General features: G+C 50.0%; 1 protein-coding gene across 3 annotated transcripts in view; it reads right to left on the bottom strand.

Moving 5' to 3' along the window:
• raly (RALY heterogeneous nuclear ribonucleoprotein) overlaps window positions 1-27,906 on the bottom strand; it is a 43,471-nt gene that overhangs the window by 6,533 nt on the left and 9,032 nt on the right. For all 3 annotated transcript variants that reach the window (XM_078418857.1, XM_078418855.1, XM_078418856.1), the window contains exons 2-7: window positions 9,149-9,413; window positions 8,292-8,364; window positions 6,780-6,830; window positions 3,359-3,519; window positions 1,657-1,770; window positions 523-689 (exon numbers count right to left, since the gene is read on the bottom strand). In XM_078418857.1, coding sequence (XP_078274983.1) covers window positions 523-689; window positions 1,657-1,770; window positions 3,359-3,519; window positions 6,780-6,830; window positions 8,292-8,364; window positions 9,149-9,404 — 822 coding nt within the window. In that variant the 5' untranslated portion in view covers window positions 9,405-9,413. The remainder of the gene's footprint in view (window positions 1-522; window positions 690-1,656; window positions 1,771-3,358; window positions 3,520-6,779; window positions 6,831-8,291; window positions 8,365-9,148; window positions 9,414-27,906) is intronic.

Below are 27,906 nucleotides of genomic sequence, written 5' to 3'. Positions count from 1 at the left end.
ACATGCAAAGAGTAATTGCCACACTGATAGACTTTATTGGACTTCAATGTTATATATTTGCTCTAAAGTTGTACACTTTATCCTTTATCAGTGCACAATGGTTGGCTCGATTGTAATCATATTTGGTCTTTTCTTTGACTAGATAGCAGGCAAATAAAAGCTTTTCAATATCTCAGTACACGTGACAAACTACACTAATCCAAATGAAACTAAACTAAACTGAACCAATCTAATCTAAACCAATCAAATCTAATCTAATTTTAAAAATAAAACAAAACTAAATTAAAATTAAAAACTAAAACTAAACCATAACTGAATTAACTAATCTAATCCAATCTTAACTAATCTAAACTGAACTAAACCAAAACTAATCCAATCTAAGCTAATCTAAACTAAACCAATCTAAACTAAACTAATCTAAGCTAAACAAAACAAAATTAAACTAATCTAAACTAACCCAGACTCCTAAACAACTACTGAGGGTTGAGGGTGCAGCGATCACTGCCACAGAGCCACACTAACCATCTCATCCTCACAGTCATCCCCTTCCACTGCCTCTTCCTGCTCCAGATCGACAATGTCCACCTCCTCCACCTCAAATGCCTCCTCCGTGATCGTCTCTGCAGTTTCTGAAGTGGAATCTCCTTGAGATGCCTCAGTCTGTCCTTCGTCTGCCTTCTTCTTGAACTCTGGAGAAAGATCCAAATTCAGAGCGGGTGTGTTTCATGCAATGATCCCTCCCCCCCCCCCCCCCCCCGGTCACAGTCACATAACTGTACGGCATGGAAACAGGCCCTTCGGCCCACCTCGTCCATGCTGACCAAATTGTCATTCTGGGCCAGTTCCATTTGCCTGCATTTGGCCCATATCCCTCCAACCCTGTCCATATATCAGTCCAAATGTCTTTTAAAGTCAATATAATCTATTATATGAACAGAAAACAATATGAATACGCAAGACGTCAGGCAGTGTCTGTGGGGAGAGAAGGGATGATTTCCTAATCTTCAAATCTACCTCCTTGTGGTCCCTGCACTTGTTCCCAATCTGTACTTTCAGTGTAGATGTAACATGAGGTTCTGGTCAACAATTTTTCATCAGATCGTGGAAAGTTGGAGTTTAAAGGAACTCTTTTTCTATGATAATGAGGTGGGACTAGTTATGTTCTTAAGATCAACAGTCGGCTAATAATTAACAACGTGTCAATGGGTAGAGTTGTTGCCTCAGTGCCTGAGTGTATGTTCTCCCTGTGACTGCGTGGGTTTTCTCCGGGGGAGAGGGGGTCAGGTTGGGGGAGGGGGAGAGGGGGTCAGGTCAGGCGAGGGGGTCAGGTCGGGGAGGGGGAGAGGGGGTCAGGTCAGGGGAGGGGGAGAGGGGGTCAGGTCGGGCTAGGGGGAGAGGGGGTCAGGTCGGGGAGGGGGAGAGGGGGTCAGGTCGGGGGAGGGGGAGAGGGGGTCAGGTCGGACGAGGGGGTCAGGTCGGGGGAGGGGGAGAGGGGGTCAGGTCGGGGGAGGGGGCCAGGTCGGAGGAGGGGGCCAGGTCGGGGGAGGGGGTGAGGGGGTCAGGTCGGGGGAGGGGGAGTGGGAGTCAGGACGGGGGAGGGGAGAGGGGGTCAGGTCGGGGAGGGGGCAGCAGCAACGGAGGGACTCACACACCCACCTGTGTACCCGACTTTCACCTTTGCAATCTCCTCCAGTCTCACCAGCAACGAGTCAATGTTGGATTTGATCTGTGTCAGCTCGACTTTAATCCGCTGTAGCTCATTGGATTTCACTGGGGAGGGCAGAGAGAGGGAGGGGGAGAGAGAGGGGGCCATGGGGAGAGAGGGCCATGGGGAGAGAGGGAGGGGGAGAAAGGGAGGACAGAGAGAGAGGGAGGGGGGAAGGGGAGGGTAAAGAGAGGGAGGGTAAAGAGAGGGAGTTGTTTAACATTGCATGATGAGGCATTCACCGACAGAGAGCTCCCGCTTCAGCCAAAACTATCTATTTTCCCAAATGGTTTTTAAAACTTTGATGTTCTAGATCTCTGACAGGGGCCTGAATCTTGCAGTGATGTTGATAACGAGGACACTGACCTGGGACCTGGTGATGAACACACACACACACACACACACACACACACACACACATGCACACACATCGCGCACGCACCATATCAATTTGGTGCATCACGGCCTAGTTCAACAACTCGAATGCCCAGGAACCATGGAAGCTGCAGAGAGTGGTGAACACAGCCCCGGTCCATCACGGGTGCTGACCTCCCCACCATTGAAAGGATCTACAGGAGGTGCTGTTTCCCATCAAGAAGATGATCCAGGAGCCTGAAAACCATGACTATCACGTTCAAGAACAGCTTCTTCCCAACAACCATCAGGCTCTTGAACACTGCACAACACTAACCTCAGCGACTAGAATCTTCAGTGGACTGTGTCGTTGGTTGCACCACGGACTTCAGTTTTGCACTATTCTGGTTATCTTGAGTTTAAAGGGGATATGCAGAACAAGTGTGGTGGGTGTCTCGAGTGGTGATGGAGGCAGAGACGATAGTGGCATTTAAGTGACTTTTGGATAGGCACATGGATATGCGAGGAATGGAGGAATATGGATCAGGTTCAGGCAGAGGAGATTAGTTTAACTTGGTATCATGTTCGGCACGGACATTGTGGGCCGAAGGGCCTGTTCCTGTGCTGTACTGTTCTCTGTTCTATAGCATCAACGTACTCAAGCCAAGCACTTAAAGGAGAAGGTTGGGGAGGGGGTTTGTTTGGCATAGAAACAAAGTGCTGGAGTCACTCAGCGGGTCAGGCAGCATCTGTGAAGGGCGTGGACAGGTACAAAGTGCTGGAGTCACTCAGCGGGTCAGGCAGCATCTGTGGAGGGCGTGGACAGGAGATGTTTCAGGTCGGGGCCCTTCTTCAGGCTGATTCACAATTCGCATCTCTTTTATCCTTATCTCACACCTTTTGTCTTTTCATCTCTGGTCTTTGTCCAACTATCTGCCAATCCCTGCCCCCACCCACCCGGATCACTGGCCAGGCTTTGTCCTGCTCCTCCTCTCTTCCAGCTTTCTCCCCTCACCACCATAATCAATCTGAAGCGTCCTGACCCAAAACCTTTCGCCTATCCATGTTCTCCAGAGATGCTGCCTGACTGGCTGAGTTACTCCAGCACTTTGTGTCTCTTTTTGCAAACCAGCACCTACAGTTCCTTGTGTCCTGAATTCCTCCAGCACTTGTGTCCTACACAAGATTCCAGCATCTGCTGTTCCCTGTGTCTACATATAAACACGTGTAGACATATATTTCTAGGCCAGCAGTTGGGCTGGCTGGTTTTATTCCGGGCTGAAGCCCGACACGACTCACGTTTTAACTTGTTGGCGTTCTTTGCCATTGTGCTGGAGCGGGTCATCAGCTTCAGGGGGAGGGTGGACTTCCCTCGGCGGAGAACGGGGACAATCACACGGGGCCGCTTAGCCGGGACGACCCTGGGGACCAATGAGGGCCGACTTGAATATTCGTGCATCCTGCGGTGGAGAGAGGGGGAGAGTGAGAGAGGGGGAGAGTGGGAGAGTGAGAGAGGGGGAGAGCGAGAGAGGGGGGAGAGTGAGAGAGGGGGAGAGCGAGAGAGGGGGAGAGCGAGGGAGGGGGAGAGCGAGGGAGGGGAGAGTGAGAGAGGGGGAGAGTGAGAGAGGGGGAGAGTGAGAGAGAGGGGGAGAGTGAGAGAGAGGGGGAGAGTGAGAGTGAGAGAGGGGGAGAGCGAGAGAGAGGGGGAGAGCGAGAGAGGGGGAGAGTGAGAGAGGGGGAGAGTGAGAGAGGGGGAGAGTGAGGGAGGGGGAGAGTGAGAGAGAGGGGGAGAGCGAGAGAGAGAGCGAGAGAGGGAGAGAGTGAGGGAGGAGGAGAGTGAGAGAGGGGGAGAGTGAGGGAGGGGGAGAGTGAGGGAGGGGGAGAGTGAGGGAGGGGGAGAGTGAGAGAGGGGGAGAGTGAGAGAGAGGGGGAGAGTGAGAGAGGGGGAGAGTGAGAGTGAGAGAGGGGGAGAGTGAGAGTGAGAGAGGGGGAGAGTGAGAGGACGGAGAGTGAGAGAGGGGGAGGGTGAGAGAGGGGGAGAGTGAGAGAGGGGGAGAGTGAGAGAGAGGGGGAGAGTGAGAGAGAGAGGGAGGGGGAGAGTGAGGGAGGGGGAGAGTGAGGGAGGGGGAGAGTGAGGGAGGGGGAGAGTGAGGGAGGGGGAGAGTGAGGGAGGGGGAGAGTGAGGGAGGGGGAGAGTGAGGGAGGGGGAGAGTGAGGGAGGGGGAGAGTGAGGGAGGGGGAGAGTGAGGGAGGGGGAGAGTGAGGGAGGGGGAGAGTGAGGGAGGGGGAGAGTGAGGGAGGGGGAGAGTGAGCGGGACGGAGAGCGAGGGAGGGGGAGAGCGAGGGAGGGGGAGAGTGAGAGAGGGGGAGAGTGAGAGAGGGGGGGAGAGTGAGAGTGAGAGAGGGGGAGAGCGAGAGAGAGCGAGAGAGGGGGAGAGTGAGGGAGGAGGAGAGTGAGAGAGAGGGGGAGAGTGAGGGAAGGAGAGAGTGAGGGAGGGGGAGAGTGAGGGAGGGGGAGAGTGAGAGAGGGGGAGAGTGAGAGAGAGGGGGAGAGTGAGAGAGGGGGAGAGTGAGAGAGGGGGAGAGTGAGAGTGAGAGAGGGGGAGAGTGAGAGAGACGGAGAGTGAGAGAGGGGGAGAGTGAGAGAGGGGGAGAGTGAGAGAGGGGGAGAGTGAGAGAGAGAGGGAGGGGGAGAGTGAGGGAGGGGGAGAGTGAGGGAGGGGGAGAGTGAGGGAGGGGGAGAGTGAGGGAGGGGGAGAGTGAGGGAGGGGGAGAGTGAGGGAGGGGGAGAGTGAGGGAGGGGGAGAGTGAGGGAGGGGGAGAGTGAGGGAGGGGGAGAGTGAGGGAGGGGGAGAGTGAGGGAGGGGGAGAGTGAGGGAGGGGGAGAGTGAGGGAGGGGGAGAGTGAGGGAGGGGAGAGTGAGGGAGGGGGAGAGTGAGGGGGACGGAGAGTGAGAGAGAGGGAGAGTGAGAGAGGGGGTGAATGAGAGAGGGGGTGAATGAGAGAGGGGGAGAGCGAGGGAGGGGGAGAGCGAGAGAGGGGGAGAGCGAGAGAGGGGGAGAGCGAGAGACGGGGAGAGCGAGAGACGGGGAGAGCGAGAGAGGGGGAGAGCGAGAGACGGGGAGAGCGAGAGAGGGGGAGAGCGAGAGAGGGGGAGAGCGAGAGAGGGGGAGAGCGAGAGAGGGGGAGAGCGAGGGAGGGGGAGAGCGAGGGAGGGGGAGAGTGAGGGAGGGGGAGAGTGAGAGAGAGAGGGAGGGGGAGAGTGAGGGAGGGGGAGAGTGAGGGAGGGGGAGAGTGAGGGAGGGGGAGAGTGAGGGAGGGGGAGAGTGAGGGAGGGGGAGAGTGAGGGAGGGGGAGAGTGAGGGAGGGGGAGAGTGAGGGAGGGGGAGAGTGAGGGAGGGGGAGAGTGAGGGAGGGGGAGAGTGAGGGAGGGGGAGAGTGAGGGAGGGGGAGAGTGAGGGAGGGGGAGAGTGAGGGGGACGGAGAGTGAGAGAGAGGGAGAGTGAGAGAGGGGGTGAATGAGAGAGGGGGTGAATGAGAGAGGGGGAGAGCGAGGGAGGGGGAGAGCGAGAGAGGGGGAGAGCGAGAGAGGGGGAGAGCGAGAGACGGGGAGAGCGAGAGACGGGGAGAGCGAGAGACGGGGAGAGCGAGAGAGGGGGAGAGCGAGAGAGGGGGAGAGCGAGAGAGGGGGAGAGCGAGAGAGGGGGAGAGCGAGAGAGGGGGAGAGTGAGGGAGGGGGAGAGTGAGAGAGGGGGAGAGTGAGAGAGAGGGGGAGTGAGAGAGAGGGAGAGAGGGGGAGAGTGAGAGGGAACGTAGGGTGCGAGAGTGCAAGAGAGAGCGAGGATGAGAGAGAGTGTGTGTGTGAGAGAGAGAGACAGTGTGAGAAAAGAGTGTGAGGAGAGAGTGTTTGTGTGCAAGAGAACGAGAGAGAATGAAAGGGAGAGAGAGAGAGAGTGAGTGAGAGTAGGAGTGTGAGTGTGATAGAGAGAGAGTGTGTGTGAGAGATAGGGAGAGATAAAAGGTTACCTGAAGGAAATCTGGTTGACAAAGTTAAGATACGGATCATCTACAATCTGTATGGCAGAACAATCTGAAGAGCTGAATGGCTTCTGGAGTCATACAGCTTGGCAAAGGGGCCCTTCGGCCCACCTTGTCCTGGCTTCTTACTGTGCTAATTGATCAACAGATATTTCAGGAGCCATGAAAGACTTGTGGTTGGTTTGGAGGTCAGACACTCCAAAGCACTTTGCAGCCAACAAATATGCAGCAATATATACTATCAGCATGTTTCTACCAGGAATAACATGATATCGTAAGACACAGGAGCAGAATTAAGTCTGCACCATCATGGCTGATCTAAGTTTTCCCTCAAGACCCCCATTGCCCTGACTTCTCCCCGTAACCCAGTAAATCACCTGCTGTGGTGACGTCAGTGGGTGGAGACATATTGGTCGGGATATCTGTCTGAGAGGGAGAGGCAGGACCCAGGCCAACATCCTGCCCTAACAAGGAACCCCCCCAACAGTGTGGAGCTCCCCCATTTCTCCAGCCCCTGTCCCTGGCTCCAGTGTCAGGAGATGGGGGGGGGGGGGGGGGAGATTGGGACCCAGCCCCTGAGCCACAGCTGACCGTACAGCTTGCAATTGGTGCATTGGACTTATCTTACGATCTAATCACTGACCCAAATAGCGGCAGAATCAAAACAAATCACGGACGTTACCTTTCGTAGAAATCATCCCTGAAGTAATCGTAAGCAAAGTCGTAGCTGGTGCTTTAAGGAGAGAGAAGACAAAATTAATCACTGGAAGTAAAACTGTGAATAAAGTACTTACTAGAGTGCTAGTCAATAGTCAATAGTCAATAGTCAATAGTAATGTATTTGTCACATACACATAAATGTGCAGTGAAATGAAAAATTACCTGCAGTTCAACAATAAGACCAATAAGAATAATCAATAAAAATGCAATAACACACACAATCATAAACTAACACCAAACAAAAGAAACATCCATCACAGTGAGTCTCCTCCAGTCACCTCCTCACTGTGATGGAAGGCCAGAATGTCTTTTTCTCTTCCCTGCCGTCTTCTCCCGCGGTCAGGCTGTTGAAGTTGCCACGTCGGGGCAGTCGTGGCTCCCGACATTGAAGCCTCTTTTGCTCCTCCACACTGATCCCATCTGCCCTCATTAGATCCATCTCATTCTACACCTTGACTATTTAAATATTTCTTAAACATGGTGACTGTATCTGATCCAACCATCTCTGTTTTAAGAGGCGTTTAGATTGGCACATGCAGGGATTGGAGGGATATGGATCACGTGCAAGCAGAGGGGATTAGTTTAACTTGCTGTCATGTTCGTCACGGGCATTGTGCATGTCCCTGTGCTGTACTGTTCCTTGCCCAGTGTTAACGTTTAACGTCAATGTCCAATGTCCATGATCCAACAGCCATTGCCCAATTTCCAATGCTCAACATTCAACACTAAATACCTAACAACCAATGTCCAACACCCAATGTCCAACACCCAACACTAAGTGCCCAATGTCCAATGTCCAACACCCAGCACCCAATGACCAATGACCAACACCCAATTCTCAACATTCAATGCCCAATACCAACACACAATGCCCAATACCCAACACACAATGCCCAACATTTAACACCCAATACCCAACACACAATGCCCAATGCTCAACATTCAATGCCCAATGTTCAATGTCCAACACCCAATGACCAATGCCCAACATTCAACACCCAATGCTCAACATTCAATGTGTAATGCCCAATGTTCAATGACCAATGCCCAACATTCAACACCAATGCCCAATGCCCAAAGTTCAACACCCAATGCCCAACATTCAGAACCCAATGTCCAATGTTCAATGCCCAACCTTCAACACCCAATGCTCAACACCCAATGCCCAATATTCAACACCCAATGCCCAATATTCAATACCCAATGCCCAATGTTCAACACCCAATGTCCAATGCCCACTGTCCAACCCAATGCCCAAGGTTCAGAGCGTCAAAGTGATGGAACTTAGGGGGAAGCTGGATCAACACACAAGGGACCAGTGACTGAAGAGTGCGTGGGGAGATCTGGTTTTCTTGAAACCCCAGTATGGACAAGCTGGGGCGAATGACTGACTTCTATGCCGTAAACTCTGTCTACTACAGCATAGCCCCGGTATTTTGCCTGACAGAGCTACCAGACATGGTGAGGACGATACCTGTACAAAGTGGAACTGGGTCGTTTCAGTCCCTTGGGTCTGTTGGGCCTGGGCTCCCCGGCCATGTTAATATCTGCAAGAGACAAACCAAACCAGAAGTGAAGAAAAGTATAAACCATCCAATTCCCTGCCGGACTCTTCACTCCTTGTTCCTGAACGGGTGATCAATGGACTTGCTTGGCCGAAGGGCCTGTTGCCTTGCTGTATGTCTAAACTAAACTAAAACTGAGAGTTATAGATCAGACAGTACGGAAACAGGTCCTTTCAGCCCAAAATGTTCATGCCGACAAAGATGCCCATCTATGCCAATCCCACCTGCCCATTTTGCCCAAATCCCTCTAAACCTTTCCTATATATGTACCTTTCCATGTGTCGTTTATGATTATAGTAGTTTAGTTTAGTTTAGAAATACAGCGTTGAAACAGGCCCTTCGGTCCACCAAGTCTGCGCTGACCAACGATCCCCTATTTACTAGTTCTATGTTATCCCACTTTCTCATCCACTCCCTACACACAAGAGGGCAATTTACAGAAGCCAATTAATCTACAAACTCACACGTCTTTGGAATGTGAGAGGAAGCCGGAGCACCCGAAGGAGGCCCACGCGGTCACGGGGATGACGTACAAACTCAGTACAGACAGCACCCGTGATCAGAATCAAACCCGCGCCTCTGGAGCTTGGAGGCAGCAACTCTACCACTGCACCACCGTGCCACCCGACTCAACTACCTTCTCTGGCAATGGGGGTGTATGAAGAGATTGTGCATGGTTTTTGTATATATTTTCTGGAAAATTAAAAGCTTCTCCTCTCGGCCATCGGGTGCTGGTGCCACTCCCCGGGCTGGTGGTCGGACTCACCGAGGGTCTGCCCAGCCAGGACTCGCCGGTTCTCTCCGGCCACGGCTACACGCGCCGTCCTCTCGTTTGTGTACTGCACGAAGGCGTAGCCCTTGTGTACCGAACAGCCCACCACCTTGCCGTACTGCCCAAAGATGGTCTCCACGTCAGATTTCTTCACTACCGCCGTGTTGAGGTTCCCGATGAAGACGCGGGAGTTGATGGAGCGTAGGTCGTTCTTGTTGGTGATGTTGCTGGTCTGTACTTTCAGCGACATGGCTGACGCCTGGAATCGCAGAGAATAATATCCATCAGTGCGTGAAGTTGTCAGCTGCCACTCTAATTCTTTCTGAAGAGGCTGGAAGACTATTTCCACCCTCTCCCTCACCCCTGTACAGTGAGTCAGGCCATTGCCACTCGTGATATTTTAGTACTGAGGCAGCTACTTTCTGTAATTGCTCTAATTTCAAGCAACTGCCTCTCCCACTTCAGTGGTCCTGCCAGTTACACTGTTCACATCCATATATCCCTTCATTACCACCTCTTCCACAGCCAACAATGGACCATTGTGGACTCCACCTTCCCTTGGCCATCGGTGCTGGCTCTGATTTGTTCTGAGTATTTGCCTACCTACAGTTTCCCTCCCCCCTCATTCTCAGTCTAAAGAAAAATTCCGACCCGAAACGTCACCTTTTCCTTTTTCTCCAGAGATGCTGCCTGACCCCAGCATATGTGTCTATCTTCAGCTAATCTCAGCCAGTTGCAGTACTGGATAGCACCAGCAGATGGTGGTGTTTACCCATAGCCCATCACTCCCAGAGTGTCTCGGCCGGTTTGGTTCCAATTCTGTTTCAGCATTGATTCACACACTGTCAGAGGAGGTAGTTGAGGCAGGTACAATACCTGCATTGAAAAGACACTTGGACAGGTACATGAATAGGAAAGGTTTAGAGAGATATAGACTGAATGCTGGCAAATGGGATTAGCTTAGATGGGTACAAGGGCCTGTTTCAATGCTGTATGACTCCTTGATTCAAGGGTTTCACATTTCCATCCTGAGAAAAGGTTCAGACTGTCTACCATATCCATGCCTCTCATAATTTTACATACTTCTTTCAGGTCTCCCCTCAATCTCCAGCGTTCCAGAGAATTTACTGCATTCGAGTGTGGGTTTATATTAAATGAGAAATATACATTTGATTGCAGTTGACATGTAATGTAAAAGAGATATCATGCACAGTTATGGGCCAAACATTAATGTAGATGGGGCACCTTGGTTGGCATAGACGTGTTGGGCCGAAGGGCCTGTTTCCATGCTGTATGACTCTGACTATGTTTCCCAGTACTGGGTGGTCACCGAGACTGCACTGATGTCCATCACAAGCGGGGACACTGCCCAAGGGGTCAGTAATCTCCACATGGACTCTCTCCCGGAAACTTCATAATGTGACCACCTGCCCTCAGACTCCTTTTTTAAAAGATACAGCACGGAAACAGCTTCGGCCTACCGAGTCCACGCCGACCAGCGATCACCCCGTACACTAGCACTATCCTACACACTAGGGACAATTTACAATCTTTACTGAAGCCAATTAATCTTCAAATACGCAAGTGGGATGAAACTGGAGCACCTGGAGAAAGGAGAACATACAAACTCCATACAGACAATACCCGTGGCCAGGATAGAACCCGTGACTCTGGCGTTGTGAGGCAGCAACTCTACCGCTGTGCCACTGTTGCCCACCCCAACCTCCTGCCATTGACTGTATGACATATCTATCATCTCAAAGCCCCATTCAGCCACAGAAAATAGACTGGAATACTAGAGGACGTAGTTTTAAGGTGAGAGGGGCAAAGTTTAAAGGAGATGTGCGGGGTAAGTTTTCTCTTTATTGAACAGAGGGTGGCAGGTGCCTGGAACTCGCTGTCAGGAGTGGTGGTGGAGGCAGATACGATAGGGGCATTTAAGAGACTTTTGGATAGGCACATTGATATGCAGGGAATGGAAGGACATGGAAACAGTGCAGGCAGATATGTTAGTCTTGCTCAGCATCATTGTGGATACAACGGCACTGACATTGTGGGCTGAAAGGCCTGTTCTTGTGCTGTACCATTCTACCTTCTAAAGCAGACAGACATTTCATTTGACTGCATGATCCAGGACTATCATTAGGTCCTGAAGAAGGATCCTGACCTGAAACGTCACTTATTCATGTTCTTCAGAGATGCTGCCTGACCTGCTGAGTTACTCCAGAACTTTCTGTCTTTATTTGTCAACCAGCATCTGCAGTTCCTTGTGTCTCTCTGTCATCATTAAGTTCTCGTTGTGCCATTATGAAATGCTGCAGGAAATGCTTCGGCCCACCAAGTCCAGGCAAACCAGCAACCATCCATTTACACAAATCCTACATTAAACCAATTTCTCTTATTTTTCACACATTCCCATCAACAACTCTCAGATTCTAACACTCACCTGCACAATTTACAGAAGCCAATTAACCTACAAACCCACACATCTTTGAAATGCGGGAGGAAACCAGAGCACCCGGAGAAAACCCACGCGGTCACAGGGAGAATGTGCAAATTCCACACACTGCTTGTGAAGTCAGATTCTTTGAGAGTGGTTAGGGCAGGCTTGACAGGTCTGACAAGACTATTTGAGATGACCTGGCAAGGGTGGCACAGTGACACAGCGGTAGAGTTGCTGCCTCACAGCGCCAGGGACGCAGATTTGATCCTAACTACGGGTGCTGTCTGTATGGAGTTTGTACGTTCTCCCTGTGACTGCGTAGGCTTTCTCTGAGTGCTCCAGTTTCCTCCCATACTCCAAAGAAGTACATGTTTGTAAGCTAATTGGCTTCTGAAAATTGTCCCTCGTGTGCAGGATAGAACTAGTGTGTGGGATCGCTGGTCAGCATGGACTCGGTGGGCCAAAGGGCCTGTTTCTATGCTGTATCTCTAAACTAAACGAAAGTTGATTTTTGATGCTGGAAATCTGAGACAAAAACAGAAAACACTGGAAACCCTCAGACTCCTCTCAGAACATGTGTAAAAATAACGCCCCACATCTGCTTTAAATGTTCTCCCTCTCATCTTAAACATATGCCCTCTAATCTTTGTCATTTCCACTCTGGAAAAACGGTTCTGGCTGTCTACCCTTTCTATGCCTCTCATAATTTTATATATTTCTATCAGATCTCCCTTCAGAGACATTTCAGAGAAAACAATCCAGGTTTGTCCAACCTCTCCTGTCCTCTCCTCTCCAATCCAGGCAGAATCGTGGTAAATCTCCTCTCCAAAGCCTCCACATCCTTTCTGTAATGGGGCGACCAGAACTGCACGAAGTGCTCCAAATGCAGCCAAGCCAAAGACTTATAAAGTTGCACCATGACTTCCTGACTCCTACACTCAATGCCCGACGGCTGAAGGCAAGCACACCGTGCGCCTTCCTTATCACTCGTATCAAGTGATGGATGGAAGTGCCTGTCTTTAGACTTTACAGATACAGCATGGAAACAGGCCCTTCGGCCCACCAAGTCTGTGCCGACCAACAATCACCCTACACTAACATTACCCTACACACTAGGGACAATTTCCAGAAGCCAATTAACCTACTAACCCACACGTCTTTGGAGTGTGGGAGGAAACCGGAGCATCCGGAGAAAACCCACGTGGTCGCGGGGGAGAACATATGAGCTCCGTACAGCCAGCACCTGTGGTCAGGATCGATCCCGGATCTATGGCGTTGAAAGGCAGCAATGTACCTGTAGGCCACTGTGCCGCTCCTTCTGAATTCTCCCTGTTGTCCATCATGGCTTTGCAAGACCTCACAAGGACATTGGCCAATGGATAGTTTGTGATCATCTAGCTGGGTACATAGGACTCAGTGAGCTCACGGATATCCAGACACCATCCTTACTCTCCCAGTGACTAAACATGAAGAATCCTGACCCATTCTTTTCCACAACATGGTGATATGGATCACTGGCAGGCAGAGGAGATTAGTTTAACTTGGCAAAAAAAGGACCCAAAGTGCTGCAGTAACTCAGCGGGTCAAGAAACATCTCTGGAGAACATGGATAGGTGATGTTTTGGGTCGGGACCCTTCTTTACTTTGAATGTGGGTGGGTGGGGGGGGTGGAGAGGGAGGGGGTGAAAGCTGGAGGAGAGGTAGGGGCAGGACAAAGCCTGCCGAATGGTAGGATACAGATGAGGATGGGGGGTGTGGGAGGGGGGGGGGGTATTGGCAGATGGTTGGACAAGGCCAGAGATGAAAAGACAATAGTTGTGAGATATGGATAGAAGAGGCACAAATTGTGAATCAGTTTGAAGAAGGATCCCAACCTGAAACATCACACATCGCCTATCCATGTTCTCCACAGATGCTGTCTGACTCGCTGAGTTCCTCCAGGACTGTATGTCCTTTTTTGGCAAGCCAACATCTGCAGTTCCTTTACAGTATCTTTCCAGTTTAACTTGCCGTTAAGTTCAGCATGGACATTGTGGGCTGAAGGGCCAGTTCCTGTGCTGTTCTATGTTCTAAAGAGAACTTGATACGTTTTCAAAAGCATCACCACATATTGCAATGCCTCTTCTCAGCATAAAGCCAAATGAAAATGCTTTACCTTCCAAAAGTAATCAGCTTTGATCCTGGCACACTTGATACCAGCGTTCCCAGGCTATCCGTGATTTACAATCTACTGCTCTAGCCATACATCCACGGGCTGTGACTCTTCCATAGTTCATGTCAGGGCAGAGAAACGACTCAGAGACTTTACATTTATTCCATGGTCCGTGCGAGTGGAGTGGAGTGGGGACAGCCCCGGTGCGGTTGACATACTTCAGCCTGCATTAGGGGGCATCAGCTACAAGGAGATGTTGGACAAACCTGGATTGAAGTCATGATGCAGCTTTCTAGGACTTCCGTCAGGTTGCATTTGGCAGCACAGTTGCTGCCTTACAGCACCAGAAACCCGGGTTCGATCCTGACAACAGGTGCTGTCTGTACCGAGTTGTACCTTCTCTCTGTGACTGTGTTGGTTTTATCTGGGTGCTCCAGTTTCCTCCCACATTCCAAACACGTGCAAGTTTGAGGGTTAATTGGCTTCTGTAAATTGCCCGTAGTGTATAGGATAGTGCTAGTGCTAGTATAGGATAGGTGATTGCTTGTCAGTGAGGACTTGGTGGGCCAGTGGGCCTGTTTCCAAGCTGTATCTCTCAACTAAACTAAACTATTACATACAGTTCTGGTCGCCCCTTTACAGGATGAAAAAACCCCAATGTCCACAATGGGGTAGAGGTAAATCGGACAGTACCCCAGCTTATGGAAGGACCATTCAGAAGCCTGATAACAGAGGGGAGAAGCTGCTCCTGAGTTTGGTGATGCTGCTTTCAAGCTTCTGTTTCTTCTGCCCAATGGACGTGAAGAGAAGAAGGAATGACCAGGGTGGGACAAGTCTTCGATTTTTGTCGGCTGCTTTACCGAGGCAGCGTGAAGTGTAGATGGGGTCGGAGGTGGGGCGTCTGGCCTGTGTGATGGACTGGACTACATCTACAACTCTGTCATTTCTTGCGGTCTTGGGCAGAGCTCAGACTCCTGAGGAAATAGAGGTGTTGGTGTGAAGTCAATGTGGTTGGATTAGGAGGGTGAGACGATTAGGATTAGTCAGAGGGTAGTTAGTCTGTGGAACATTGTCACAGAGGGCTGTGGAGGCCGTCAGTGGATATTTGTACGGCAGAGATAGACAAATTCTTGATAAGAACCGGTGTCACGGGTTATGGTGAGAAGGCAGGAAAATGGGATTAGGGAGCAGAGATAAGCCATGATTGAATGGCGTAGTCTCGATGGGCTGAATGGCCTAATTCCACTCCTATAACTTGTGAACTTGTCACACTCGAAGGCAGGAAGATGAGGATGGAGATGTAGGACTAGAGCTGGAGAAGGCCATGGAAACTTTAAACTTTAGAGAGACAATGTGGAAACAGGCCCTAACAGACACTATCCCACACACACTTGGGACAATTTATAATTATACAAAAGCCAATTAGCCTACAAATGTGCACATCTTTGGATTGTGGGAGGAAACTGGAGCACCCGGAGGAAACCCACGCGGTCACAGGGAGAACGTACAAACTCCGTACAGACAGCACCCGTAGTCAGGATCTAACCCGGGTCTCTGGCGCTTTGAGGCAGCAACTCTACCGCTACGCCGCTGCGTCACACAAGAAACAACATAAAACAGCCCTGCACCATTTCCCTGCACTAACGGCCTTGATCCCACCATTGAATGAGGTCTTGGTTTCACAGAACTTCAGAGTCAAACAAGCAAAAGCATTGTCGAAAAATGTAGAAGCCCCAGCTCACCAAACCCCAATGAAACAAATGATGCTGACTAATGGGAGCATTTAGGGTTGAGTAAGAATGTTAGCTCAAACAGACAGCCTCAACCCACAAGATCTTCTTATCGAGTCCACATCACAAGATTAGAAATTGGTCAGCCAGAGCTGAACACACTTCTCGACATCTGCACACAATGGAGGTTTGTGCTTCTTCTGCTTCTTGTGCGTAGTGGTGGAATGATTGGTGGAAACAGGGCCGCGACGTGAACGCACTTCCCTTGACCCCACCCACAAGATAAAAGAGGTTATTTACAAATCACCACACTGCTGACCAATCAGCCATTGAAGGGAACAATTAAACTCAGGAAAACAAAATCCTGCAAAGATCACTCTTGAAAACAGATATTTCACCGAACAATATGTGGGTGTACACACAAAATGGCAAGCAAACAAAATGGCGCGCAAACAGTGGAGCTGCTGCCTCACAGCACCAGAGATCCAGTTCAACCCTGACTATGGCTGCTGTCTGTATGGAGTTTGTACCTTCTCCCCGTGACCATGTGGATTTTCTCCAGGTGCTCCAGTTTCCTTCCACACTCCAAAGACGTGCAGGTTTGTTGGTTAATTGGCTTCGGTAAAGTTGTAAATTGTCCTCAGTTTGTAGGATGGCACAAGTGTATGGGGTGATCGCTGGGCAGCATGGACTCGGTGGGCCGATGGGCTTGTTTCCGTGCTGGATCTCTAAACTAAACTAAACAAAATGGCTGACCACACATGGTGTATGGGTCAAAATGTCTGCCGGGATAACATGAGACCCAGAAAATGCTCCAGCATTACTCATTGGTTCACACCTTTACAAATTGGGCAGGATGTCTGAGATCTGTCTTTGAAAGGGTGGTGCAGTGGTTGGAGCTGTTGCCTTACAGCGCAAGAGACCCAGGTTCGATCCTGACTTTGGGTGCTGTCTGTACGTAGTTCACACATTCTCCCTGTGACCGTGAGTGTGGGTTTCCTCCAGGTGCTCTGGTTTCCTCCCACATTCCAAAGGCGTGCAGGTTTGTAGGTTAATTGACCTCTTGTAAATTGACCCCTAGTGTGAGACAGAGTCATACACATGGAAACAGGCTCTTTGGCAAAGCTTGTCCATGCCGACCAAGATGCATGCCCTGCGTTTGGGCCATATCCATCTAAACCTTTCCCATCCAAGTGTCTTTCAAATGCTGTTATGGTAACTACCTCCTCTGGTGGCTTGTTCCGTATGCTCACCACCCTTTGTATGAAAGAGTTGCCCCTCGGGTTCCTGTTAAATCTTTTCCCTCTCACCTTAAACCGATGTCCATTGGTTCTTGATTCCATTGCCCTGGGTAAAAGATTCTGTGTATTCACCTTATCTATACCCCTCATTATTTGTACACCTCTATAAAATCCCCCCAATAAGATGCATTTCATTTTCCATCTTTCTCTTCCTTCTCCGTTTGAACTAACATCCATCCACATTGCTACAAACACGCAGATTCCTTCTGGGGTTTTTTGAAACATCACCTGCGAATCTATGTAGATGGCATCTACTAGATTCTCTGAATCATCATTCTCTGTAAGTTTATTGATGCATTCTGCCAAGTTAGGACCAACTATTAACTATCCTCCTTGCAGTGCCAAATAATGCTTTAATGTCATAGAGCTGTACAACACAGAAACAGGCCCTCCAGCACATCTTGTCCATATTGGGGTCATCCCATTTAGCCATCTGAACCCTACAAAGAGTGATACAACACAGAAACAGGCCCTTCAGCCCAACCAAGATGCCCCATGTATGCTAGTCCCACCAGCCTGCGTTTGGCCCATATCTCTCTAAACCTTTTCTATCCATGTACCTGTCCCAATGCCTTCCTTTTCAATCTCTGTTCAAGTGAAAGTGGTGACACAGGTTGTGAAGAATGCGTTTGATACACTGGCCTTCATTAGTCAGGGCATTGAGTGGAGAGGTTGGGACGTTATATTACAGTTGTACATGACATGGTGAGGCTGCACTTAACATATTGTCTGAAGAAGGCTCTTGACCCGAAACATCACCTACTCCTCCTCTCCAGGGATGCTGCCAGACACACTGTTATTCCAGCTTTTTGTGTCAGTCTTCGGTTTCTATTCTATATCTTTCAATCAATCATTCAAAATACATAACGTATGCAATATTATCGGAAAAGATACAAAGAGAGTTTACACTGACATGAAATGTCAGTTGCTGTTACACGGGCAAAGAAAGCAGAGGTTCACGGTCAGGTAAAACTCGGGCATGCTCTGTAACAGGTACATGGATAGAAACCATCCCGGCACACTGCCAAATGCACTGAACATTTGAACAATACTGAAGCTCAATGCAGAGATAGAGAGAGAGACAGACAAAGAGAGAGACAGAGACAGACAGAGAGACAGAGCCAGACAGAGAGACAGAGAGACAGAGAGACACAGACAGACAGAGAGACAGAGCCAGACAGAGAGACAGAGAGACAGAGAGACAGAGCCAGACAGAGAGACAGAGACAGACAGAGAGACAGAGCCAGACAGAGAGACAGAGACAGACAGAGAGACAGAGACAGACAGAGAGACAGAGCCAGACAGAGAGACAGAGACAGACAGAGAGACAGAGCCAGACAGAGAGACAGAGAGACAGAGAGACACAGACAGAGCCAGACAGAGAGTGGGACAGAGAGTTGGACAGAGATTTGGACTGAGAGTTGGACAGAGAGAGGGACGGAGACAGACAGAGACAGACAGAGACTGACAGCGATAGACAGACAGACACAGACACAGAGAGAGACGTACAGACAGACAGAAAGTGAGAGTGAGAGGGAAAGAGATGGAGACAATGACAGAGAGACAGAGTAACCAAGTCCTGGTTTGCAGCAGCTATTTAACAATGACTATTGTCAATAATAAATTAAATTGGAGCCTTCTTTTTCTGGACTAACAGTGGAGCCTTTAACCATGTGTTAATTTAGAACTTAATGGCAGCAATAGATCACAGCTAGAATGAACGCTGAGTTAAGCAGGCACGGCCGTCTCCGATCCCTGGGAAGCCATCTCGATCCAGCAATTTTATCAGCAATTCTTTGCTTCCATTTTTTAATATCCATTCATTTCTTCAATGGCTCAGTTACCTAGCAACTCTCCTGATCTCAGGGTGGGGCAATATTCAGGAAGTGACAAAACACAGAATGATTCCACAGATTCACTTGGGTATATCTCCAGATTCAGGGACAGTTTGTTCCCAGCTGTTATCAGGCAACTGAACAGTCCTGTCAGCAACTAGAGAGCGGTCCTGTACAGTCCGATTACAGATAGTCCAAAGGTCTCCAATGAGGTAGATGGGAGGTTGGGATAGCACTCTGGGGGATGAGAGGTCAGTTCAGTTGCTTGACAACAGCTGGGAAGAAACTGTAGATAGATACAAAATGCTGGTGTAACTCATTGGGTCGGGCATCAGCTCTGGTGACGTTTCGGGTCAAGACCCTTCATCAGGCTGAGAGTCAGGGAGGGGGAAACTAGAGGTATGGGAAGGTACAGACAAAGCAGAGCCTGCATCGATGACTCAGGAAAGGTGGAGCCCACACCCTGAATCTGGAGGTGTGCGTTTTCACACTTCTGTACCTCTTGTTTGATGGGAGAGGGGGAAAAGGGAGTGACCGGGGTGAGAGTGCAACCCTGACAAAACCAATGCTGTCACAGGGAGAACGTGCAAACTCCGTACAGGCAGCACCCATAGTCAGGATCGAACCCAGGTCTCTAACGTGGCAAGGCAGCAACTCTACCACCGCGCCACAATGCCACCCAGGTACTATAACAGCATTTAAAACACATTTGGACAGGTACATGGATAGGAAAGGTTTGGAAGGATATGGGCCAAATATGGGCAGGTGGGACTAGCTTAAATGGGCATCCTTGTCTGCATGGATGTTGGGCTGAAGGGCCTGTTTCTGTGCTGTGTGACTCTATTAATAAAAAACAGCAATTTCAATGTCTGAATGTTATTAACATTTTCACCAAGCACCAGATTATTTTGGGGGGAGAGGGGCCTCTGGGGGAGGGGGACTTGTTCCATTCTTTGCTGACGACACTATCACAGTCCATGCCCTCGTTCTGTGCTCCCCACCACCAGATCTCATTCCTCTCCGTCTCCTGTATCAGGCCATGTTAATCATCTTAAGCAACTCAATTAGGTCACTGGCTAATCGCTTACCCAGGAGAAGGCAGGCAGGCTTCATCCTGGCAATTTAACACATTCACGACCAGTATTAGTCCCCTGGCCAGCTTTTCCTTCAGATACATAGAACAGTACAGCACAGAAACAGGCCCTTCGGCCCACAATGTCCATGTTGAACATGATGCCCGCACATGATCCATGCCCTTTCATTCCCTGCATATTCCATCCATGTGTCTATTTAAATGCATCTTAAACACCACTATTATACCTGCCTCCACCACCACCCCTGGCAGTGCAGTCCAGGCTCCCTCCACCACCACCCCTGGCAGTGCAGTCCAGGCTCCCTCCACCCACTGTGCAGAAAAACTTGCTCTGCATATATCCTTTACATTTTTCTCTCTCACCTTAAAGCTGTGATCTTTCCACCCTGTGAGAAAGGTTCTGACTGTCTACCCTATCTATGCCTCTCATTATTTTATATACTTCTATTAGGTCTCCCATCAACCTCTGGCATTCCAGAGAAAACAATCCAAGTCTGTCCAACATCTATCTGACTGTAGCTAATATCCCCTAATCCAGTCATCATTTTGATAACTCTTCTTTGCACCCTCTCCAAAGCCTCCACATCCTTTGTGTAATGGGGCGAGCGGAACTGCACGCAATATTCCAAATGCGGCCTGACCAAAGTCTTATAGAGTTGCATCGTGACTCTTATATTCAATGCCCCAACAAATGAAAGCAAGCATACCATATGCCTAAGACAGACACAAAGTGCTGGAGTAATTCAGCGGGTCAGGCAGCATCTCTGAAGAAAAGGAATAGGTGACATTTTGGGTTGAGACCCTGCCTCAGATTCTACCATATGCCTTATTTACCACTCTACCATCTACTTGTGTCACCACTTTCAGGGAATGTGGGGAATGTAAAATGGGATTGGTGTTATATTAGTGTCCATGGGTTCCTGATAGTCGGTGTGGACTTGATGGGGTGAAGGGCTTGTTCCTTGTGGTCCGTGTAATCAGTACTGTGCTTGGTGCTCCATGTGACGTGCTTTGTTACCAAATTATGCAACTGCTTTTGATTCCTATAGCTTTAGAAATGGGCCCCTGTAGCTGCGTTATTCCCACTACAAGCAACAGAGAAACACAAATTAAATAAGATTGCTCACGCAACCAACAGACTAAAATATTCCCACAATGTCCTCCAGTTACAAGGACATCTTTAAGCTTCAGTGAGTCCAAACTAGGATCAAATTTAGATTATTTTTGGTGCCAGAGAAAGTCTAAATCGGTCTGTATCACCTCGATTTAATGGTAGTATCACCCGCACATAATGAAACCGTGACTTTGCTCCAAGACACATCACCCAGGCCGACCTTTTCTGGTTTAGGGAGTGGATGAGAAAGTGGGATAACATAGAACTAGTGTGAATGGGTCAGTGTGGACTTGATGGGCTAAATGGCCTGTTTCCATGCAGTATCTCTAGACTAAAACTCTAAACTATTCAGATTTCTTGCTGGAATCTTATGGGCTTCCTCCAAGTGCTCCGGTTTCCTCACACATCCCAAAGCCATGTAGGTTAATTGTTTCTCTGTAAATTGCCCCCAGTGTGCAGGGAGTGGTTGAGAAAGCGGGATAACATAGAACTCGTGTGAATGGGTAGTCGGTGGTCGGACGTGGACTTGGTGGACAAAGGGCCTGTTTCCATGCTGTATCTCCAAACTAAACCAAGCTAAACTATTTTTTTATACACTGTTTCCCTCTCACCCTCTAGTCTTTGACATCTCCACCCTGAAGGAAAGTAATTCTGACTGTATACTCTATCTATCCCTACAAATGACAATAATTTTTCTGTATTTTTATCAGGTCTCCCCTCAATCTCTGATAGTGCAGGGAATGCAAACCAAGACTGTCTTTATAGCTAATACCCTCTAATCCAGGCATCTAATCCTGACAGTGGGTTTTCTCCGAGATCTTCGGTTTCCTCCCACACTCCAAAGACGTACAGGTATGTAGGTTAATTGGCTGGGTAAATGTAAAAATTGTCCCTAGTGGGTGTAGGATAGTGTTAATGTGCGGGGATCGCTGGGCGGCACGGACTTGGAGGGCCGAAAAGGCCTGTTTCCGGCTGTATATATATGATATGATATGATATGAAGATTCCAGCAACTGTAGTCTCTTGTGTTGTACATCCTGATAACCCTCTTTTCCACTACCCTCTCTAAGCCTCTCAGAATTTGATATACTTCTCTCAGGTCTCCCCTCAGCCTCGGGCATTCCAGAGAAAATGATCCAAGTTTGTCCAACCACTCCTGGTAGCTAACTCTCTAATCCAGCCATCATTCTGGTAAACCTCCTCTGCATCCTCTCCAAAGCCTCCACATCCTCTGTAAAGGGGTGACGGGAATTGCACGCAATACTCCAAATGCGGCCTGACCAAGGTTTTACACAGCTGTAGTGTTTCTTGAAAGGCGACCGATTCCCAATGGCTGTTAAGTGACCAGGACAAATGATTAGAGTCTAGGTTAATTAGTACTTAAGGAGATGATTTATGTCGTGTTTAGTGAACTCTTGTTCTTGTTTCCAGCCACAAGCTGTTTCTTCTGCTGTTCCTTGCAGCGGTGGGATCGGGTTTGTGAGCTGGTCCTGATCTCCAATGCCAGGAATATTCACATTTACACCTGAAGCTTCCTAATGCCTTGCCTGGAATTACAATCGTCCTGTATCAATCCACAGCGATCTTCCCTTGTACTGTAGACCCAGCACTGCGGTGGATATCAGAGTGGTAAATCATTAACTATTGTCTACGTCTTCCTTAGAAGGATTAGGAAGTTCATCAAGTCCTCACCAACTATCACCAACGTCTACAGATGCGCCGTAGGAAGCATTTTATCAGGATGCATTATAGCATGGTTTGTGGACAGTTCAATCCAAGACCACAAGAAATTGCAGAGAGTTGTGGATAGGGTTGCCAACTGTCCCGTATTAGCTGGGACATCTCGTATTTTCGGCTAAATTGGTTTGTTCCGTACGGGATCGCCCTTGTCCCGTATTAGGCCCAGACGGCGCTGTAGGCCCAGACACAGTAGGCCTGGACACTGTGGGCCCGGACAGTGTGGGCCCGGACAGTGTGGGCCCGGACAGTGTGGGCCTGGACATTGTGGGCCCGGACAGTGTGGGCCCGAACAGTGTGGGCCCGGAGAGTGTGGGCCCGGACATTGTGGGCCCGGACATTGTGGGCCCGGACATTGTGGGCCCGGACAGTGTGGGCCCGGACACTGTGGGCCCGGACACTGTGGGCCCGGACAGTGTGGGCCCGGACATTGTGGCCGCTGGCTGGGTGTGGTCACGTGAGGTCTGTTATCAGACAACTGAACCGTCCCATCAACAACCAGAGTGCGGTCCTGACCTCCCATCTACCTCATTGGAGACCCTCAGACTATCTTTAATTGGACTTTACTGGACTTTATCTTGCACTAAACTGGATCGCACACAACAAAACATTTTCACTGTAGCTGGGTACACGTGACAATGAACCAAACTCTCTGCCTGTGATGCTGCTGGAAGCAAGATTTCCATTGCACCTGTACCTCATCGTACTTGTGCAGATGACTATAAATTTGACATCATTTGACAAAATTGTCCCTTTCACAAAGCATCAGCACCTAAGGCATTCATATTGACTAGTTCTCTGCTCCGTCTATAAAGCATGGAAACAGGTCCTTCGGCCCAACTCATCCCTGCTAAACAAGGTGTCCCATCTAAGCTAATCCCATCTGCCCGTGTTTGGCCAATATCCCTCTAAGTTGTTCCTATTAATGTACCTGTCCAAATGTTGTCGATCTCCCCGTGGTGAGCCTTGTCAACTGACCCCAGTCAGGCGAACGACAACAAAGAGACAGCAGAAGCAGAAAAAATAGCTTGAGGCCCAAATGCAACCTCAGTCGCTTCATCCCCAGGGCCATAGCTGCTATGAACCGGTCCTGCTGAGCCGGATGGTTACATCGCACAGTGAACCGGCACAGATCTACTGACCTTTATTCTGTTTAAAACTGTTCTAATTTGTTTCATTGGGTTGTATAAATTAATACTGACTAGCTAATTAATTTATTGCATCGTATGGGAGGCGCATTCCCAATCTCGTTGTACCCCTGTACAATGACAATAAAGATATATTGTATTGTATTGTATTGTACTGCAGCTGGGCGCCAACCCGGAGCATGCGCCCTTCTTAGGGCGGGCACCTATGGATGTCGAACCGGATGGCATCACCCTGCTGCAGCTGAATGCGGAAGGCCTCACCAAGGCAAAGACCACCATCATTGAACATCTGCTACAGACCCACAAAGTCACTGCAATCCTGCTCCAAGAGAATCACAAAAGTGTCAGCTCCCACCTGAAGATCTCTGGTTATACCCTGGCTGCTGACACCGACAGCAACACCCATGGGGTTGCCACTTTTGGAAGGAACACAGCAAAATGGAAAGCGATTGCAACGTCCCCTCCTGACTCCGACGTGTAATGGGCGGCAACGCAAGTGGAAGGTGTCACTGTCATCAATGTATACAAGACACCTTCTACCAGGCTTCACAAAGACTCCATCCCCGCCTTTGGTTGGCCCTGCATGTACGCTGGAGACTTTAATTGCCACAGCACCACCTGGGGCTACCGTTCAACTAACCCAGATGGCACTGCACAAGAAGACTGGGCCTCAGCCACTGGCGTTCAACTCCTGTACGACCCAAAATAACCGGTCAGCTTCCTCTCTGGCAGGTGGAACACCACCACCAACCCTGACTTGGCTTTTGCCAACCTGAATGGACCATCCCCACAACGTATCACCCTGGATCACTTCCCGAAATCACAACATCGTCCATCTCTGATTATCCTGGACAACCCCATCGAGCCGGTCCCAACCAAACCTGCGAAGAGGTGGAATTTCCACAAGGCCAGGTGGGACCAGTTCACAAGTCTGGTGGACCTCTGGATCGATAGCCTTCCCACCCCCACCCCCACCAGCCCGGACAATGCCTACTCAGCCCTCTGCAAACTCCTCATCAGGGCAGCAGAGAGTTCCATTCCTCGTGGCTATCATCGCCGGTACATCCCCACGTGGGACGAAGAGTGTGACGCATGCTACGACGCATTCCTGTACGCTGAACCTGGCGAAGAGGCTGCCTCCAAGGCTGCGGAACTGACAAACTGCCTTGACAAGAAGCGCAGAGACTGGTGGGAAGAGACAGTCAAGGAATCGACTTCACACACTCCAGTACGGTGGCGTGGAAGACCTTCAATCGTCTCACCGGTCGAAGTACCCGCCCAAAGCATTACCCTGTCACGGCCAACTCCATCGCCCACCAGTTCCTGGCCAATGGCCACTCCAAAGATGCGGACAAGAACCATACTCGTTCTGTCAAACAGGAATCCACTAATCTTTGGAAAGCTCCAGGCACTGATGGGCACCTGTCAGCACCCTTTTCCTCTGTAGAACTTTCTTCTGTCATCTGTCAACTGAAATGTGGAAAAGCTCAGGGTCCTGATAACATCCCCCCAGAATTCCTGAAACACTGCGGTCCTAAATGCCTGGCCTGGCTCCGTGAGTTATACTCCTTTTGCCTCATTGGTCAGTCCATTCCGAAGATCTGGCGGAAAGCCACCGTCATTGCGCTACCAAAACCAAACAAGCCTGCGGACGACCCAAGGAACTATCGGCCCATCTCACTCCTCTGTGCCCCGTTCAAGCTCCACGAACGGCCTCTCCTGGCCTGGCTCGATCCAATCGTTGACCCTCAACTGCCCACTGAACAAGCCGGATTTCGGCATGGACGCTGCACCACCCACCAAATAGTCAAGCTGACCAACGACATCGAAGGCGGTTTCTAAAAGGATCACAAGGTGGACCTCACCGCCTCTTATGATACTGTGTGGCAACAGGGCTTGATCTTGAAGCTCCTTCAAACCATCCCTGACCGTTATTTAGTGCGGTTCCTTGCCAACATCCTTGCCAACCGCAGTTTTGTACTCAAGACCAGCGACGGACAATCTAGCCGACTGCGACGCCTAAGAAACGGAGTCCCCCAAGGCTCGGTACTGGCCCCCAGGCTCTTCAATCTCTATATCAGCGATCTGCCACGCACGACCTCGCGCCAGTATGGATACGCAGATGACTTGGCCCTACTGCACTCGGACAAGAGCTGGTCAAATGTTGAGGGTGTGCTCTCGGCGGATATGGAACTTGTCGCGGGCTACCTTAAGACCTGGAGACTAAAACTGAGTGTGATAAAAACCACCACAATGGCCTTTCACCTGAACAACAAGGAAGCTCAACGCCAGCTAACCGTCACCCTCAATGGGTCACCCCTACCCTACAACCCATTTCCTACATACCTCGGGGTGAAACTAGATTGGCAGCTGACCTACAAGCAACACCTTGAAGCTCTCCGTGCTAAAGTCTCAGCACGGAACAACCTCCTGCGTTGCTTGGCCGGATCGTCATGGGGCGCCAGGACATCTACTCTTCGAACCAGTGCTCTTGCACTTGTGTACAGCGCTGCTGAGTACGCCGCCCCAGCATGGTGCCACAGCGCTCATACCAGCAATCTAGACGCCACCCTCAACGACACTATGCAGATCATCACTGGCTGCCTACACCCTACTCCGACGGATCTCCTGCCGGTGCTCGCAGGTATCGCACCCGCCAAGCTTCGCAGAGAGTTCTTCACTCACAGGCTGGTGTGCAAGGCCCCATCGGACGCCAAACATCCTTTGCACCACCTCGCCCAGGATTCACAGCAACTGGGACCTCAACGCCTGTCATCTCGTCACCCTTTCTCCAGTCATGCAGCGACCCTCTGTGGCTCCGGTTTCAACATACTAGGAGCATGGAGAACCAGCTGGGAACAGACATCGCCACCTCCTCAATTCACTGTCGCACCGAACACCACAGCCCCACCCAGCTCGGACATGCCCCGCAAAGAGTGGGTCGCCCTGAACCGGCTCCGCACAGGGGTCGGCCGGTTCAACGCCAACATGCATCGTTGGGGGTTGTGTCCATCAGCAGCCTACATGTGTGGAGCAGACCAGCAAACAGCGCAGCACATCATTTTCGACTGCACTGTCCTCCGTCCCCCTGGTGGGAGGGGTAGACCTCATGGCCCTCGATAACAGCACATTGCACTGGCTACAGCGCCTGGAGGGCGTTACATAATTTCTGCTGCCTCAAACTCAAGAAGACCTGTCTAAATGTTTTTAAAATGTTGTTATAGTACCTACCTCAACTACCTCCTATGGCAGCTCGTTCCAAATACCCACCACCCTCTCTGTGAAAAATTCAGATTCCTATTAAATTTTTCCCCTCTCACCTTAAGAGCGACCGATGTCCTTTGGTGCTTGATTTTCCTACTATTCTTACATTACAGATAGACACAAAGTGCTGGAGTAACTCAGTGGGTCAGACTTTAGACTGAAAGTAGGGGGAGGGGGGGGGGTGGGGTGATAAAAAGCTGGTGGTGAAAAAAGACCAGGACCAGTCTGGGTGGGCCACAGATGACCTCAGTCAGATAGGTCCATTGTTGTCCAGGGAAGGTGTGATCCCAAGAGAAACAATGTGGAGAACAGCTGAACTGGTAAAACGACCAGGGTGGAGGAGGGGGTAAGGAGGGAGTAGGGAGGGGAGGGGAGTGTAAGATGAAGTTACTTAAAATTAGAGAATTCAATGTTCAATGTTCATACCACTGGGTTGTAAGCTATCCAAGCAAAATATGAGGTGCTGTCCCTCCAATGCATGTGTGGCCTCACTCTGGTAATGGAGGCGGCCTAGGACAGAAAGGTCCGTGTGGAAATGGGAAGGGGAGTTGAACTGGTTGGCAACCGTGAGATCGTTGCACTCTTGTACTTATTTATGACTGCTGCACCACTGTGCCGCCCATTCCACTTCCTGCACCCCTCTCTGACTGACGGTGGTGCAGCGGTAGAGTTGCTGCCTTACAGTGCCAGAGACTTGGGTTCAATCCTTAATATGGGTGCTGCCTGTGCGGAGTTTGTACATTCTCCCCATGACCGCGTGGAGGTTTTCTCCAGGTGCTTCGGTTTCCTCCCACACTCCAAAGACGTACAGGTCTGTAGGTTAATTGGCTTCGGTAAAGATTATAAATTGTCCCTTGTGTATAGGATAGTGCTAGTGCACGGTGATCACTGCTGTATCTCCAAACTAAACTAAAGCATTTGCCAAGCATCAGTTA

Source organism: Rhinoraja longicauda, chromosome 22, assembly GCF_053455715.1.
Source record: "Rhinoraja longicauda isolate Sanriku21f chromosome 22, sRhiLon1.1, whole genome shotgun sequence".
Taxonomy (NCBI): Eukaryota; Metazoa; Chordata; class Chondrichthyes; order Rajiformes; family Arhynchobatidae; genus Rhinoraja; species Rhinoraja longicauda.
The sequence above is the reverse complement of the archived record's forward strand: the minus strand, read 5'-3'. Positions and strand labels throughout refer to the sequence as shown.